We start from the raw sequence: 18,020 nt of genomic DNA, 5'->3' as shown, positions 1-18,020 counted from the left end.
CTTCCTCCCTCTCTCCCTCTAACTTACCTAAGGTTTACATGGATGTATAATAAGAGTATTATATCTAAGGTTACAATGATTAAGAATCACTCTGACACCACACTTTTAATCCCAGCACTTGGGAGGCAGAGGCAGGCAGATCTCTGAGTTGAGGCCAGCCTGGTCTACAGAGCAAGTCCCAGGACAGCCAGGGCTACATAGAGAAGCCCTATCTCAAAATCTTCACACACACAACCCCACCCCCTGCCCTGTACCAAAAAAAATCACTCTATTCTAAAGGCATAAAGATAGATGAGGGAAACAATCAATCATTCTAACCAACTTCCCTAGTTTCTTTTCCTATTGCTATGATAAAATACTCTGACAAAAACAAGTTAAGGGAGAAACAGGTTATTATTTTCACAGTGTCAGGGTATATTCCATCACGGCAGGGAAGTCACAGTGGCAAGTGTCTGAAGGAACAAATCGTATTACATCTACTCAAGAGTAGAAAAGGGGGTGGAAAGATTCAAAGAGCCAGATGTTAGGAAGGCCCGCTGAGAAATGTCTTCTGGATATGAAAAAGTTCATATACTCATGAACTCATTACAGTTATGGCTACTTACAAAGACCCAAATGTGGTGGTCTGAATGAGAGTGCCTACCCTAAGCTCATATATTTGGATATTTGGTCCCAGATTGGCAGAACTGTTTGGGAAGGATTGGGAGGTGTGGTTTTGTTGCAGAGGTATCACTAGGGATGGACACTAGAGTTTCAAAAGATGCTCCATTCCCAGTCTCTCTCTTTCCCTGCTTTCTAGGAGAGAAAAGTGGATCAAGGTGTAAACTTTCAGCTGTTTCTGCCCTCATGCCTTTGCTCTTCAATCATTGACTCTAACCCTCTGAAGTCACATGTCCCAAATTAAATACTTTCCTCTACAGGTTGTCTTATTGTTTTTCTTCATTAACTTTGGTTGTCTTGGTCATGGTTTTTTTTTTTTTTAATCACAATAGAAAGAAAGGCAACCCACCATTTTCCTCTATGACTGTATAATACAGAATGAGATTTCCTTATGCCCACAAAATGTATGGAACCCTGATTCTCCCAAGTCTGACCTCTGATCTCTTCTTTGTCTCTAATAATATTTGGTACATGGGAAAGAGATAATTTCAAGATTCTCTGGAAAGGCCTCCCTATTTTAAATGTCAACATATTTCCAGGGACACTTCTCAGTGTTCTGGGGTCTGCATGAGAAAGCATCTGCAATCCAGGAATGAATACACAATCTTTTCAACCAGCAGAAGTTCACCAACACTGGCAAAGAATAGATCATGTGATTCTCCCTGGCCCACAGCCAACTTCATAAACATAAGCATTTGGCAGACTGCCAGCTTTCTTTACAATTTTATCTGTTAGCCTTAAACCCAGGAGGAAATTCTGGGAGAGTTGTTTTACTGCTTGCATTCTGACCCACGTAGTGAGTTCTTGAACTGTAAAGTGCGGAATTTCCAGAGGCAGCCATGACTATTGTGGGTCTATCTGAACCCCGTCCACCCTCAATCTTAGCCATTCTCTTTCTGGAAGGCATCATTCCTCTTCCTCTACGTCCTCCTCCTTTTTTGCTCCAATGTTACTTTTGTATTAAACATTTTTCTTCTCTTTTGCTTATTTGATTTCGTAACTGTACTAAGGATAATACTATACACCTTCTACATTCCATTCTGATCAAGCATGCTATAGTAGGTCTGTGATGATTTCCACAACTCTAGTATTGTTTAGAAGGCCTCCAAATGACTCCCATGATAAGATCTTTACATAAAGTATTCATCTATATAGAGATTTACATTTTTAACCTAGTATTTCAATACTTCCTTTTTTATTTTATAATTTGATTTAATTTTACATATCAGCCACGGATTCCCCTGTCCTCCCTCCTCCTGACACCCCTGCCCTCCCCCCAGCCCACCCCACATTCCCATCTCCTCCACTCTTACATGTTTTATTAATAAACACATGAGCTCTTCAAAAGCTCTTCATCATGTGGACAGGTTATTTTACTTCATAGAAACAGAAGTCAGAAATGTTGATTATTAAGTTCTTTTGAATGACTTGCCCAAAGCTGTAAAAATACATGTATGAGAAGAGTACCTCTAAACTATTAAATTTAATTTCAACATGTCACTGTGTAAGTACATGCATGTATGTATGTGATGGGTATGTATGGTGTGTGTGTGTGTGTGTGTGTGTGTGTGTGTGTGTGTGTGTGTGTGTGTGTGTGTGTGTGAATTTATGTGCATGAAGATGGGTTTGCAAATGTAACAACACATGCGTAAAGCTCAGAGGACAACCTTAAGTGTTGATCCTCACCTTCTGCCTTGTTTAAGACAAGGTCTCTTTGTGGGTTTTCTATTGTGCAAACCAGGATAGCTTGTCCTCTGGGTTCTGGGAATTCTCCTGTCTCCACCTCCCATATCCCCGAAAGAGTGCTAAGATTACAGATGCTCAGACTATGTGCCCAGATGTGGGTGCTACAAGTTTAAACTTAGACCTTGCTGTTTGCATAGCATGAAATTTTATGTACTGAGCCATCTTTCCAGCCCATGCGGTGACTTCTTAATCCATTGTAGGTACCTCAGCAAAGACGCACTATATGCTTTCAGGTTTCCTGTTGCGCTAGGGTTTTTGGCAGAACACACACACACACACACACACACACACACACACGCACGCACGCACGCACGCACGCACACACCACACTACACAGTGCATGTATGTGTGTGTACAAATGTCTGTATGTGGAAATGAATACATTAACTATGGGAGTTCAAAAACAGAAAGAAAACAATAGCTTTTTAAAACACACATTTATCAAAGAAGTAATCGAAGTTATGCTGACAAATAGAACAATATACACAGAGAACAAGAAAGAAATACACTGGAATGTGTATTTCCCATAATTAAGTAAAGCATTTTGTTTAAGATTATACCTTTTCAAGGAAGTGTTGAAATCATTATTTTTATTGTAAAAATCACATGGGATTTACCATCCTAACAATTTTTACATGAACGGCAGTGCTGTACAATTAGTCCTCCAAACTCTTTTCTCCTTGCAGGACTCATCCATTCTACTCTCTCCCCACACACAACAGACACCACTTTACTTTTTGTATCTATACACTTGACCACACTGGGCATCTGCTCTAAATGGCATCACACAGTATTTGTCTTTTAGTGGCTAGCTTATTTCAATTAGCATAATGTCTTCAAGGTTCATCCATGTTGATCCGAGTATCAGAATTATTTCTATTTTTAAAATTAATAATTCATGATACAGGTACACTTCATTTTCCTTATCATTCATCCACTGATGGGTCATTGGGGTCACTCCCCCTTATTGATTACAATGAATAGAACGAGTGTTGAACTATCTCCTTAGGCCCATGGTTTTAAATCTTTTGGGGACATACCAAAAGGAGATTTATGACAGGAGTCAGTTTGTGATGTTTTGAGTAACTGACACACTTTTCACCATAGAGGCTGTGCCTTTTCCATTTTCATCAAAAGAACACACAAGGTCCAGTCTATCTACATTCTCGGCATTTTTTTTCCCTTTTCTTTTTTTTTTTTTTAATGGTAGTCATCCCAGTAAGTGTGAGTTCATACCATGGGTTTTGATTTGCATTTCCCTGGTGATTAGTGATACTGAACATCTATTCATATGTACATTGTCTCTTTGCAGATTTTCTTTTGAAAATGCCTATTCAACTGTATTGTGGATATTTTATTGTTATTATGTTTGTTGTTGCTAAATTCTAATTTATCTATATATTCTAGCTGCTAAATCCCCTATTAGAAATACTCTTTTCAAATATCTTAAGTTCCCTAGGCTGGTTCTTCAATTTTTTTTAGATCTGTCATTTGATATAAAAAGTAAACATGTCACAGACACTAAAATTTCATAAGATATGTTGAAGAATAAACCAAAAGTCTCAAAACATGGAAGTTATTTAACTACTCCAAACCCAAAAGCAGAGACACTCAAGTCCAGAATGGAAGTTTAATACAAGATAATCCTGGTAACTCAGCACTTGGGTTCAGCTTCCAAAACAGATCATGCCTCCAAGAAAGGATGTAGGGTACTTCTCACTTCAAGTTTTAAGCACAGATTTGTATTCTTAAACTCACTTTTCCTAAGATTGATTATCAAGGTAGCTGGAAAGAATCATGAAAATACTTAGATATAAAAAGTTACGGGAATGGAGAGATGGCTCAGTGATATGTTGGGCACTACACGTCTGCCTGTAACTCCAACTCTGGCTTCAGGGGACCCGATGACCTCTTTTGGACATACAGGAATTGCACTAATGCATACAACTCCTCCCACACACATATATACATAATTAAAAATAAAAATCAACACTAAAGAGGGAAGATGTGAAGTTAGGAGAAGTGTAATGGAACCACAGTTTCACCTATTTCTCTGTTGAGATGGCTGACAGGCAAAACCAATGACGAAAATGAAACAATGTGCCCAGAACACAAAGTCCAGCTTCCCTTTTCCACTGCCCATGAAACTGTTTCCGACTGGGAAATGGACATGGCACTCCTCACTTTGATTCTAGCTGAAAGCCTCTCTAAAATGCCATACTTTAAGGATAGCTAAAAATAGGTGAGAAATCTAATCTCTTTCAAAGCCACATTTGGTGCTTTCACAGCAAGGGTCAAAGAGGAAAGAATCTATAAACAAAAGGTAGATGTCCAGTAGCTAAAATAGCTACCATTTCCTTCCACAATGCACGCTCAGTATGGCCGCCCTGCTGTTTCCACTGAGGAACTTCCTCTGTGGCCTATTTTCCCAGGCTCTGCAGTGGAAGGGAGACGCCCAGGTTCTTCAGGATGTTTATGTTGGAAAAGAGCCTGTCTCCCGCATGCCACTGAACACAATGCTGTCTGCCCTCACTTTCTCCATGTCCAAAGAAGAAGGAAGCCTCCCAAACACCAGAGACATCTCCGCACTTCCACTGACCCAACACTTTTTAAAAAGCTGTTCCATGCTGCCATAAATGTTGTGTTATATTTCCACATTTTAGATGCAAATGGAGCTTCTACTAAGGTATCCATATAAAACAGAATCATAACAAATCCAAATAATTAGTTTCACACTAGTTTGGTTCATTCACTAAAAAGACAGATAAACTTAACTGGAACAAAGCTTTGAGCCTTTCCTGGAACTTGCTTTGGAGACCAGGCTGGCCTTGAACTCACAGAGATCCGCCTGCCTCTGCCTCCCGAATGCTGGGATTAAAGGCGTGCGCCGCCACCACCCGGTGGAACATTTAAAGATTAATAACACACTTCTTTGTAGAATGTGGGCTCAAAGAAAGTTTGGCTAGGTCCAATGGATTCTACTTATTTTATTCTTTATTTCTGCCAAGGTTTGTGAAGTGTCTGATACCATATGAGTACATAAACAGACTTGGAAATTGTATGGAGTCAATAAATAAAACCAGCAGTTCAGAAAATACACAGATAATCACATTTCAGCTACACTGTTAGATATATTTATCATTCATTTGGCTATATCTACAGTCATGGCTTTAGAATGCTATGCTTCTAAATATGAGCTGTTTTTGCACATGTCTACACATTGAACTCGTTTCACCGAGTTTCATTTTTATATCATGCCTTTTATCTTTCATTAGTTCTCATTATATAAATTTAAATATTCTAATAAAATAGTTTTAAAAATATGAGCTTAACATGGGCTTCAGAACTCTTAAAATTTATTTGAAACCAGTAAGTCAAAGACAGTTGAATACATTTATTTAAAATGGTTCTTTCAAGAGTCCAGTATCCCTCATCAGTTTCATGCCAGTCCAAATTAATTTTTTGACAATGGATGTATGTGGAGGTGAACTGATTTTTAATTAGCCTGTTTCTGCCAGCTGTTCTACCAGTACTTTTTACCTCCAGGACAAATGGAGTGAGCTACTGAGAAAGATTGTTGCCCTGACAGCTGGAAGAAGCTGTTTCTTGAAAACTCATGAGTGATGTGAAATGTGCAGCAAGAAAACAATCTTCCTTCAGCATTTATGGAACTTCCTTGTCTTTTCTGTTTGACCCTTAGACAGCAGACATAGGCTTTCCTTGTCAGTGGTGAATAAGTAATCTCTTCCATTTCAAACATCCCCTGACCCTCAGCATCTCCCTGTCAGGCAGGCTCATGTGAAGGCCATTTACCTCAGTGGTACAACATGCTTTGGTCTATTACCTCCCCAGTGTCAGAGCTGGCAAAGGGTGCAGATCAGGCTCACCCCACCATGTTCCTCACTCGGCCAACTGACAGCTACATATCTCTGTGAGGCAATCAGCATTAATTCCAATGGTGACATGTAAGAAAGACATCAGTTAGCCTATAATGTGTCACTGACTGGCATGGCCGCTGCCCTGTGACCTCATTTCTTCTTTCTAAGCTTATTGCCCTTCTTGATAAAATGAAGACAGTAACTGTACATTATTTATAAGAAAGAACAACTATTAGGCTACATGAGATGGTGAGCACAAAGGTCTTTGGACAAAAGATGAATTGTTATTAAACCACTATAATTATGTTTATGAGACCTGGGGCCAGTTAGATGAAGGGGACTTTACTGCCCAATAGTCACAGGAAAGTACTGCCTTTGAACATCCATATATCTGTGATTTGTCTGCCACAACAACCAGCTTGGCCTTTTGGGTTTTACTTTTCTTTGTATTTCTTATGTGATATACTGGAGATATTAGTGAATAAAGATACAAATTGCTTTGTCTCCTAAACCTGTATGTTGAGGGCTAAGAGAAAAGTGTAATCAAGGAAGGGAACATAGAGTGACAAGAGAAGATGGCTGTCTTGGTTTCTTTTCCTGCTGCTGTGATAAAACTTCACCCACCAGCAACAGCACAAAGGAAAAGGTTTACTTCAGCCCACAGTTCAAGGGTATAACATGTGAGCTTAGAACAGCTGGTCCCATCCTAGCCACAATCAGGAGCAGATAGTGATGAACATAAGGGTCTGCTCTCTTGTCCTCCATTTATATAGTCCAGAATGACAGCTATGACATGGTGCCACACCAAGTGGGAGTGTCTTTACACCTCAATTAATGCAATTTAGATGTTCCTCCACAGGCTAAACAGAAGTCCACCTCTCCGGCTAGTCTAGATTCTATGAAGTAGATAGCACTAACCATCTCCCAGTAGCCATGCTAGTCCTGTTGGCCAAACTTACAGGGACTCCATTGTACCAGAGATCCTAAAGTCCACCTCAGCCAAGGTGACCCCTCTGAAGAGCAGACACAATGCCATGCCATCAGAGGTGACCTTGGGAGCCTTGCTTGCAGAGCATTTCTGCTAACCCTGCCCACGCTTCTGAGTTCTATCTCAAAAAATCTAACTTTTCCTCACCCCGTTCCTATTCCTTCTTTGAACATTAGATGAAATATATTACAATGCCACTCTGCTTTGTACACTCTCTACCTATATTTCTGTATGTCTTAATTTCTACAACCTCCTTTTAAAGAAGCCACGTCCACATTCTTGGGTTTATCTTATCTTTCCTCCACAGTGTCTCTCTTTTTTATGACTCCCCAGGGTCAAGATTGTATTAAAATACTGTGACGAAAAACCAAATTATGCCTCATAAAGAAAAGATAATCAGCCTTTAGCGCTGAAGATGTAGAGTTCTTGCTTAGTGTGCATAAACACTTGAATTTGCATGTGGTGGGAGACATGCCAGTAACCATAAAACTTGAGGTGAAGACAGAAGGGTCGAGTTCAAGGCCACCCTTGACCGGCCCAACATATACTGAGTGAACTGGAGGCCAGCCTAAGCTACGAGACCCTTTCTTAAACAAGTGAACAAACAACAAGAAGAAACAGGCTTTAATAGTAAGATAGATACTTCATTTCTCAAAAAAGTATTCCTCCTGAGGTGCCCTCAGCAGTTTTTTATTTTCTGTAATATTCTAACCACTAAATCCAAGAAGTAGAGATGTTATCAGTGAAGTTTCTAAAAATCTAGGATCATTCTGTATCTTCATGATATGAGATATTATACTTCCATGTGCATGCTTCACTGAAGCATGAGAACAATGAATGGCAATTCCTGGTCTTGGGGCAGAGCCTTGCTTTCTACCAGTATTTATTGAACAAATAAACAACACCATCACAGAAAACCTTACTTCGGAGGATGTTAGTACCTGTTCATAGTATAGGTCTTCACCATTTCGTTTCTGTAGTCCACATTGCTATTTTGAATCCCTATGGCAATGAGCCCAAGATTACATCAAAAATCCCTGTCACATTGGAAGTTTGGGATGCTGAACATTAGAATACAACATTTCAAATAGTATAATATAACAGGGCATTTCAGTAGCTTTAAAATACTTTCTTTTTTATCATGAGAGATGAAATATATAGTTTGATAGGCATAAAAGTAGATACATAATAACTGTATACTTATATAAGGAAGGAATAGTTGTTCATTATGTATTTGTGGATAATGATAACTGAAATTAGACAACAGCATTATCTGGTAAACTTCTCCTAGTTGTTTCTAATCTATCGGTAGAGATGAAAGCAAAATGAACTTCCCTGTGGTATGCACAGCTCTGGGGGATACGAGGTGTCAGCAAGCCTTGGGTAGAGGGTGGTGTTGCAGTCTTTACTGGGCAATGAAGTCACCTGGAGAAGAATGTCTTCTTAATAGCTTTCTACCCAGCTTGATGACCAGGACTTGGGAGGAAGGGTAAATCTTCATAATTCTCTGAAGGCATGGAATAGTGGGTAGTGGGTCTGTCCTTTGTGCTTACGAACCAAACTTGAAAATAATAATAAGAGCCACACCTATGTTGAAGATTCACAAGATTGATTAGCTTACGAGAATTTCCAGCGAGCGGAAAACTAGAATGTTGCAGATGGAGAGCTGACATCATCTTGGGCTACATTAGTACCTTCAGTAGCCATGCATCACCTAACCCATCCAACCTAGCATCCTTTTGACAATGAGATAAACATTTGGAATATATTCACCTGGTTCCTCATCAGCATCTTAAAGTTACAGCAGACACTTTCCACTTCACTGTCCCCACTTACCCAATGTTATCCCCACCAACGTATCTGCAGAATGCATTGGTTTATGACTTCCTTTCGTTTCATGACTCTTAAAAGTTCGTGTGACCAATTTCATTTGGGGCAACTAGAAACCACGTCCCTAAGCCACCGTCACTCATATTTGGCTCAGAACAAACTGATTTCTTTCTTCCTTGTCAGAAAGGGCTGTGTTTTCCATTAACAAAGCTGAGAAGGGAAAATATTACTAAGAGGGGAAAAGATGCCAGAGTTGTTTAGCACGTGAATCTGTCCCAGGGTGACACTTTTATCATATACCTAATATTTTGTAGCTATTAAGGAATTTGAATTTTAAGGAAATGTGGTCTAACTGGCTCGGCCCTACAGCTCTCTCATGACACCTTTCCATCCTCCGACCTCACCCTCACACCTCCTCTGTACACTTTGCACACGTAGGAACACAGGCACACAGGGGATCTTGCCGCAGGTCCCTCGTTCTGACTATTCCAACATGTTCCTGTCAACACTGCTGACTGTTTTCATTTTACAGCGGAGGGCACTGGGGACCAAAGAGAGAGCTGGGGATAGATTTCAGTCAAGCATGCATCTGACTGAGCATTTGTTCATAATCTGTCATTGCTTTGCACAAAACAAGTGCAAACCAAGTGGGAAAGCCATGGCTAGATGAAAAGAAAACAGTTCTCCCTGGGGCAGGTTGCTGAAGACAGTACATAAGCTGTGGCTCAAAGACAGGTATAGCAAGCTGAGATCCCATCGGACTCAGAGCTGAAGTTTAGGGAAAAGCCATCACAGCATCAGGCAAGCGGGAGATGCAACATGGACTTCCTCACCAGGAGACAAGAGAAGGAAAATGGGCATTTCCTTTCTGTTTGATGAATATGCCTCAGGTCCCAGTGTGCACGTCTTTTGAATTTTGAAATACAACTTTAGGTCTCAACTTCTTTCATGGTATTTTTACAGGTGTCTCTTGGTATCAATTTTGTATCCACAATGATACAAAATTCTGTTCATATCCCTTATTCAGAATGGCAATGCATTTGCATATTATATATATATATACATCTTTCTACATACTGCAAATTACATCTAGATTACCTAATGAAATATAAATGTATGGAAACCATATTTTTAGGGTACTATGTTAAAAAAGACTGTATACATTCAGCACAGACACAATATTTTTCCTATTATGTTGGTTCAAGGTTGGTTATATCTACAGATATGGAATTGATGGCTATGTGGAGCCAATTGTAAATAATTATTATTTTGTAGTATTATATTTGTTTGTGTTGAGATAAATTTTCTGCTGTAGACTTTCTCCATATGTAACACTGACTAGTCAGAATTCTGAGTGGAGACAGTCTTCTATGTAGTGGTAGTTTGCAAAGTGCAAAACAGATATGGTGAGATGAAAATACTCAGGTTCCTCCCAGACTCAATGGATGGGATTTCTGGAAACAAGGCTTAGAACATGAGTTTACAATCCTACTCTGTGTCTGTTCAAGTTAGAGAAATACTGGCCCAGCACGGAGTGCATGACCTACATAACACGTTATCTCTACCTGAAAGTTCCCCATAATATAGTCAATGGTCAAGATGCTGTTGGCGAAGCAATGGGCTCTGAAGAGAGGCACCATCCTCCTCCTGAAGAGATCATGCCTTTGTTCCCACTCATGTTCTCAAATGCTCTACACAGAGATTTGTATAAAGGTGGTATTGCTTGTTTTCCAGCTACAGCTTCTCCAGGGACATCTCTTGGGAATTACCTTCAAACATAAATACTGATGACCAAATCATGAGTATTTAACTGGGTAAAAGATACATAATATTTTTTTTAAATTTCAGAACATGGCGAAATTATTCTACCTTTAAGTCACTGATAGGTAAAATTTTAATTTTGCCACCTAGTCGATAAGAAAAAGAGACATGTAAAGATGAAAACCTAAGTATTTTCCTAAGCTGGCCAAGTCCTGAAACTAAACATTTTCTCCTGATTCTGGATTTTGGTTTTAGTAGCAGCTACATATAAATAAGGTTTTCAAACAAACAACTTATCTTTAGATGAAAGGAAATTCATTAAAAGGAATTGATGTTCTTCCCAACAACCAGGACAACATAGTTTTTTGGGTTCCTTTCTCAGAAATTGGTAAATAACAAAATATATTTCTCTTTAAAAAGAAGCATGTTCATTGGAAAGGCTTAAATGCAATCTGTATTTCACTCACACAATTAAAAAGGAAGATGGTTTCCAGCAACCAATTTCTCAACTCATTCTGTGCCAAATAAAACAGATTTCAGCAGAAGCTTTTATTGCTGCAGAGGGAACTCTGTTCATTCTGCAGGGGAGAATGTACTGTTTATTTTCCATTTAAAGTTCCCAATTCTCTAGTTACTATATGTTTTTCTGCTCCAGCAGAATATCCAGTATGAGTAACTAAATTAAATTCAGAAAAACAAAACATAACATCCTTGTATAGAAGAAAATGTTCAAATGTTGATGTACCATCTATGTTCTATCACATTAAGGTTTCTTATTGAAGTAAAGTGTTTACATAACCCTGCTCCTGGAATACATATTTTTTTTTATCATTAAAGAAATATCTATCTGAACCAGAAGGAAAAAGATATCTCGGGAGTAACTGGAAATGGCTAATGTTATCAATATATCTGGGTATTTTTAAAAAGTACAGAATCTAAACTGATTAAAGAGATGAACTATGCTCACAGGGAAGAGCTTCACATAGTGGCTACATCATTCCATCAAGTATGGAACAAACTGATGTACCTCTGTGACTAAATTTCCTTTAATCAGAACATGGCTGCAGCATCACAGAAATCTCAAAAGAAATGAGTATTTGAGACAAAAAAAATATCAGAACATCTTCTAAAATGTGTTGTGCTGTAGATTTTGAGATAACATTTCTAGCGAAGTGAGTATGGGCCTATAGGGGTCAGCTGTGATCTCTGACAGGCAAGGTTAAGAAGGCCTGTGGACAAATAGACACCTATAGGGCAAGTCTACAGACAGACAGACAGACAGAATGATAAAGATGCTGTGATGGCTAGTCTGCATTGTCAACTTGATCTGATTTGGAAACCTACCTCTGGCTATGTCTATGATGTCATTTCCAGAAAGGTTTAATGGAGAGAAGAGCCACGCTGAGTGTAGATAGTATCATCTGATGAACTGAGGTATGGACTGAATAAGAAGGAAAGAGAGCTGAGTACTCGCTCATCCTTCTCTGCTGCTTGATGAAATGTAAACAGATGTCCAATCTCCTGCTGCTGTGATTTTCTTGCCGTGATGGACTGTATCCTCAAACTGCAAACCAAAACAAACCCTTCCCACCTTAGGGTGATATTTTTCTCCTAGCAATAAAAACTATAACTAACACATGTCAAGGAAGATGTCAGGACCCCATCATAGTGATATGCGGCTGTAATGAAGACCCAAGGCAAAGCCTCAAATTTTGGTGGAATGGACATTGTTTTTAGCACACATAAGTATATTTTCAGAAAAAGCCATGTTATAACTAATGTAAAAATGATTCAAACCTACAGACTGTCAGTGTTCTTGAGAGTCATGATGCAGGGACAGAGCAAGGGATGCTAAGGCATCAGGAAAAAAGAGGGTGTGAAGTCCATCAGAGAGTAAAAGATGCACAGCATGACTCATGTGATACCAGTGTTCAGGGTATGCTTTCTTCTCCTGGGAGAAGGGATGCAGGTCCAGCTGAAACAAAGAGGCCAGTGAAGAAAAAGCCATCCTCATTCTCAAATTGCACCTTAGCACATGGATGATGATGCACAGCTTGGAAGAGCCAAAAGCATGAGCCTCTCTCAGGTACCCAAGAGGTAATCTCCACACTTTCACCCAGTTGAGGATGTGTTTAGAAAAATAAATTTTCATGTTTTTTTTTTTTCAGTATTTCCTTTAGAGCTTGGAAAAGAGGAGTAGTAGCTAATCCCTCCCCCAATACCTACAGAGGACACAAATTTCAGAGATGCCTGAAACCTTAGTACCAAACTACACACACACACACACACACACACACACACACACACACACAGAATTATACTCTGTGCTTTCGTGTGTGTGTGTGTGTGTGTGTGTGTGTGTGTGTGTGTGTGTGTGTGTATACACATACACTTTGAATAATGCTTCACCTTTCCACTTAATGAAAGCTTCTCTTTGGCAAATACAAATCGCTTCCATGTTTAAATTACTATTCTTCATGTTTGAGTCACAATTAAGTCAAATAAGAATTATGTGACTATAGCACTCTAATACCACGACAGTCAGTCATAACTGAGATAGCCACTTAGTAACTGACAGACAGATAGTCCATACACTATAGATACATTGGTCAAAGGGACGGCTCATTTCCTAGCAGGATGGAGTATGACTGAGATTTCCATCATGCTACTCAGGGGAGTGTGGGAGTTAAATATATAAACTGTCTCTAGAACTTCCTACTTAATATTTTTGGAGTGGAGTTAGCTGTGAGTAACAGAAATGTCAGAAAACGATATTATAGTTTATAAGGTCACATGGTTCCCTACTCCTGGGAAAAGAGGGCTTGACATTTCAAGCAATGCTTCCAGGTATCAGCAGGTAGCTGAAGTCAAGAGAACCAGTAGAAACCATGGGCTAGCTAACTCACTGCTGAGGATGTGATCTTCAGCGCAACATCTAATGACACAATGCCTTAGAAGGCTTTGCACTGCTCTTAAGACAAACAGAAAGTGGGCTTCTTAAATACCGGGGCCTATGAAATGAACCCTGTATCATATTTAAAGCAACTTAATATGGTGAAGTTTGTTTTGCTGTGAGTCTGAATAATTTGAAGCATCTTGGTTACACACTTTGTCTCTTTCACCAGCTTCGGCTCTCTTGAAGTACCTTTATTTGTGCAATTTGTCTCTTTCACAAGCTCTGGTTTTCTTGAAGTACCTTTATTTGTGCAATTTCTCATATGCAATCGCTCTGACACTCCCCAAAACTTCAGTGCTAAAATAAAACACATGTGAATCTACAAGCATTGGGTCCTTAAGAACCAAAGCCCCCAAAATAGTTTCTGACCTTAGTAACTGAAACAGAGTGACGTCGCACCTTGACTTCTAAATAAAGCTCAGATGTTCACCCTGAACACAGCTTGCTAAAACCACAAGAGTAAAGAAATCAGCATTTCCAAGGATCTGCAGTGGAGTTAACTGGGTCACTGAAAAGATGCTTTGGTCGTGAGAGGAGCATTCCCCTACCTTTTCCGATGTTTTGTCTTGACCCAGGAGTCCTGGACTTGGAGGAGGAGGGGCTCGGCGCTTCTTCATTTCTGACTTCATAGATACTCCAGAGATGTTGCCCAGTGAGAGGGAGGGACCCAGTGTTAGGGACCGAGAGTGCATGGACGGTGAGTTGGGTGTTGTCAAGCAGCCCTGTAGGAGAAAAGACAGACAACACCTCATCAATAAGGTGACTTCTCTCTGTATGGATGTCCAAACTTGAAACTACCCACTCAAGTTTCTATTAGCATCTATTTATACTGGCAGACATGAAGGACTGGAGCAAAACACCTATTACCATTCTCCTAGGAAACTTTACAGCATTCCAGACCTATGTAGTAGGATCTACTTTCTTTTATTTTACTGATTTTTATGAGGATTTTATGCATGCATGCAGTATTTACATCATTTGTCCCTTCTCTTTCCTCCCTTTAATCCCTTCCATATTCTCCCACATTCCTCAAATTCATGACCTTTTTTCTTTATTATTTCTTTAATTGTCACACACACATATACATATATATGCTCATAAGTTTATATACAACTGTTGAGTTCATTTAGTGTTGCTCCTATGTATATGTGTTTAGGACTGACTACTTGGGATTGGATCTCCTATCAGAAGATCAGCGTGGGAGCAGACAGATTCTCACTCTCTCAAAAGTCAGTAATTGTCCATAGCTTTTTATCTAGGGGTAGGACTTTGTGAGATTTCTCCCATTCACATTGGCACATCAGTTGGTATTGTCATTGTCAGGTATTGTTTGGGCCAGCATACTGTGAAGATTTCATGGGTACAGCTCAATCATGAAGCATTCAGCAGCTCTAAACTGTTAAGGGCACTTAACAGCTAGAACCACTTGGCATTTCCATCTAAACTGTGGGTGTAAATCATCAATCTTAAAGCTTCAATGTGTCACAGGAATGAGTTCTTAGAGACTGCAAAGAAGGGGCTCCTGAAGCAATGCACTGCAATGGGGAAGAATAGCAGTAGTTTACCACTGACAAAGATTTCACCTATTTCCAGTTTCTTCTAACCTTCAAATGTTAGATGAAAATGTGATGGTGTATTGTAAGCACTATGCTTTGAAGACTCTCAGACCAATAGTGTAGAACTTGGCAACAGTTGCTAGTGAGCATTCATTTAATTGCCACTCAACACACTTCTTGTTGGTCTCTAGAAACAATTTCCTTCCTTGAGAAATGAGCTAAATAACATACGCATTTTCTTTCAATCAACTGTTGCCCAAGTTCCTTAACAGAAAAAGAAGGTATGTTCATGAAGAAAAAACCTCTTAGGGAACTAAAACTCTAACATCACATTAAAAACAAAAGGCAGCCATACCCTAAGCTATACTGTCACTCACATTGATCTTTATCTACAGCACAAGCCATCCTGGATGTGTTCCACATAAAGTCAGTACAGAGAAAGTCAAAGTCTCAGACTTGGGAGATACTAAGTTTGATTTCTGGCTTTGCCCCCCACCAGCCACATAACCTTGGGCAAGTTTTAATTTGTCTTTGCAACAATTTATGTCTTTCAAAACTGAAGTGAATAGCTCCTACATAACAGAACCATCATTGTGAACTACATGAGTTACTACATGTAAAAGAGCATGAAAGAGTTCTTGGCACATAGCGAACACTCAAAATGTTTAAGTGATTACGATTATGTAATGCCCTGTCTATCTTTCTCTCCTATTTATATGAGGGCTCTGTGAAGACAGTGATTGTCTCTTGTTTTAGTCACTGCTATGTCCTCGGCACTCATAGTTCCTAGAGCCTGGAAGGCTCATGAGCTTATATCTGTTGGAATGAATGCATGGTCTTTAGCCTCTACAAAACTCCACTTTCACATTTGAACTTGTGGGTAAGGTTTCATGTGACCAACTCATTTATATATATATTACATATATAGAGATGTAGATATATATTTCATTGTGGCACATGTCTATAATCATAGATACTTGGAAGGGAGAGGCTGGTGGATTTTGAAATTAAGATCAGTCTGAGCTATATGGCAAGACCTTATCACATAACTGTTTTAATTAAAGAAACATATAAAAGAGTAAGCAACAACCTAGTATTACTTTGGTTAGTCATAAATTTTATTATTCAATCTCCTGAAAAAGAAATTTAGTCTCAGATTTCTTTGACCTTAATTACAAAAGCTGTGGTAATTTTAATGGGAATGGTCACCATAGGCTCACATGTTTGAATGCTTGGTTCCTAGTTGGTAGAACTGTTTGGGAAGGATTGGGAAGTGTGGTCTTCTTGGCGTAGGCATAGCCTTGTTGAAGGAGGTGTGTCATTAGGAGGGCTTGAGGTTTCAAAAGACCATGCCATTCCAGTTAACTTTTTTCTGTCTTGTGGTTGTCTCAACATGTAAGCCCTCTGCTACTGCTCCAGCACTATGTCTGCTTGCCTGCTTTCATAGGCCCTGCCATGATGGTCATGAGCTAACCTTCTGAAACTAGAAGCGAACCCCTAATAAACTCTCTCCTCTATAAGTTGCTTCCAAGTTGTTCATGGAAAACCTCAAGAACACAGGACCTAAGGGTTCTGGTGACTAAATGAAGTATACGAAACAAACCACTAAAGGAACTTTGCTCGCTCAGTGATTGGAGTTGTGGAGATGTTTCACTGGTGGCAAGTTGACTTAAATTATCTCCAAATTTTGGAGGAGCATAAACCTTGATTTTCCTTACCAGTCTGCATGTGGCCAGAAACATAGACACCAAGATCATCCAAGCAATTTACTTATACATAAAGTCAGGTGATTACACACACACACACACACACACACACACACACACACACACCTTCACATATACATTTAACACACAATATTAGCACAAGCTCACACACTCCTGTTAGGGAGGTTTGTTTCCCTCAATAGAGAACAAGACTAATTATCTGGCATCCCAGTAACACTAATACCATTCTCAGGACAATGCATTTCATAATTCTAGCATCTCATTGCTTCTCTTCACTCTATCCTGTCTAGTTATGGGCCTTCACTTCCTCTCTCCTTAGTATTCACAACTAAGTATGCTTGCCTGACTGACCACATAACATGCTTGTGAAATTACCTCTGCTCTGTAAATGTCTTCGCATAAAGTTCTATGTCATCTATTCCCATTAAAACACTTGACAAGGAACTTACTGATTTCAAGTTTTAATTTTATAACTCTTCCACCCCCAGAAGCACTGACATATTGAATGGTCAACAACTAGGGCAAGGACCACTACCACATTTAAAATGAGGAAAATTCTATTGGCTTCAACACTATTGTAAGCATTAAATGAGGTAACTAAGGGAAAGCACCTGGCATCATTCTGTCATATTAGAGGTATCAAATGAAGTGGCCAGAAAGATGGTTCCCTTGTGGTGGGCCCAAGTTTAGAACCCAGAACTCATGTAAGATTGCTCACAACCATCTGTAACTCTAGCTACAAGGGAGCCAATACCCTCCTCAGCACATTAACAACTCCCTGGGGAGTGTATAAATATAAGTAATTCTCCAGGAGAAAGTAGAACTACCCCATGGCCTTGCAGTCTGGAGGTGAGAAAGGGAACCAAACCTATGGCTCCACTGTTACAAAGGGTCTAGTTAATTCTTCGTAACGATGAA

At 39.5% G+C, this 18,020-nt stretch overlaps 1 protein-coding gene across 8 annotated transcripts in view; it reads right to left on the bottom strand.

Annotated features, from left to right (window-relative positions):
• Cobl (cordon-bleu WH2 repeat protein) overlaps positions 1 to 18,020 on the bottom strand; it is a 235,058-nt gene that overhangs the window by 94,243 nt on the left and 122,795 nt on the right. For all 8 annotated transcript variants that reach the window (XM_028882949.2, XM_028882952.2, XM_028882950.2 and 5 more), the window contains one exon: positions 14,368 to 14,541. In XM_028882949.2, the coding sequence (XP_028738782.1) occupies positions 14,368 to 14,541 (174 nt within the window). The remainder of the gene's footprint in view (positions 1 to 14,367; positions 14,542 to 18,020) is intronic.

The sequence above is a fragment of the Peromyscus leucopus genome, chromosome 10 (assembly GCF_004664715.2).
Source record: "Peromyscus leucopus breed LL Stock chromosome 10, UCI_PerLeu_2.1, whole genome shotgun sequence".
Taxonomy (NCBI): Eukaryota; Metazoa; Chordata; class Mammalia; order Rodentia; family Cricetidae; genus Peromyscus; species Peromyscus leucopus.
Note: the sequence above shows the minus strand (reverse complement) of the source record. Positions and strands in the feature narration are given on the sequence as shown.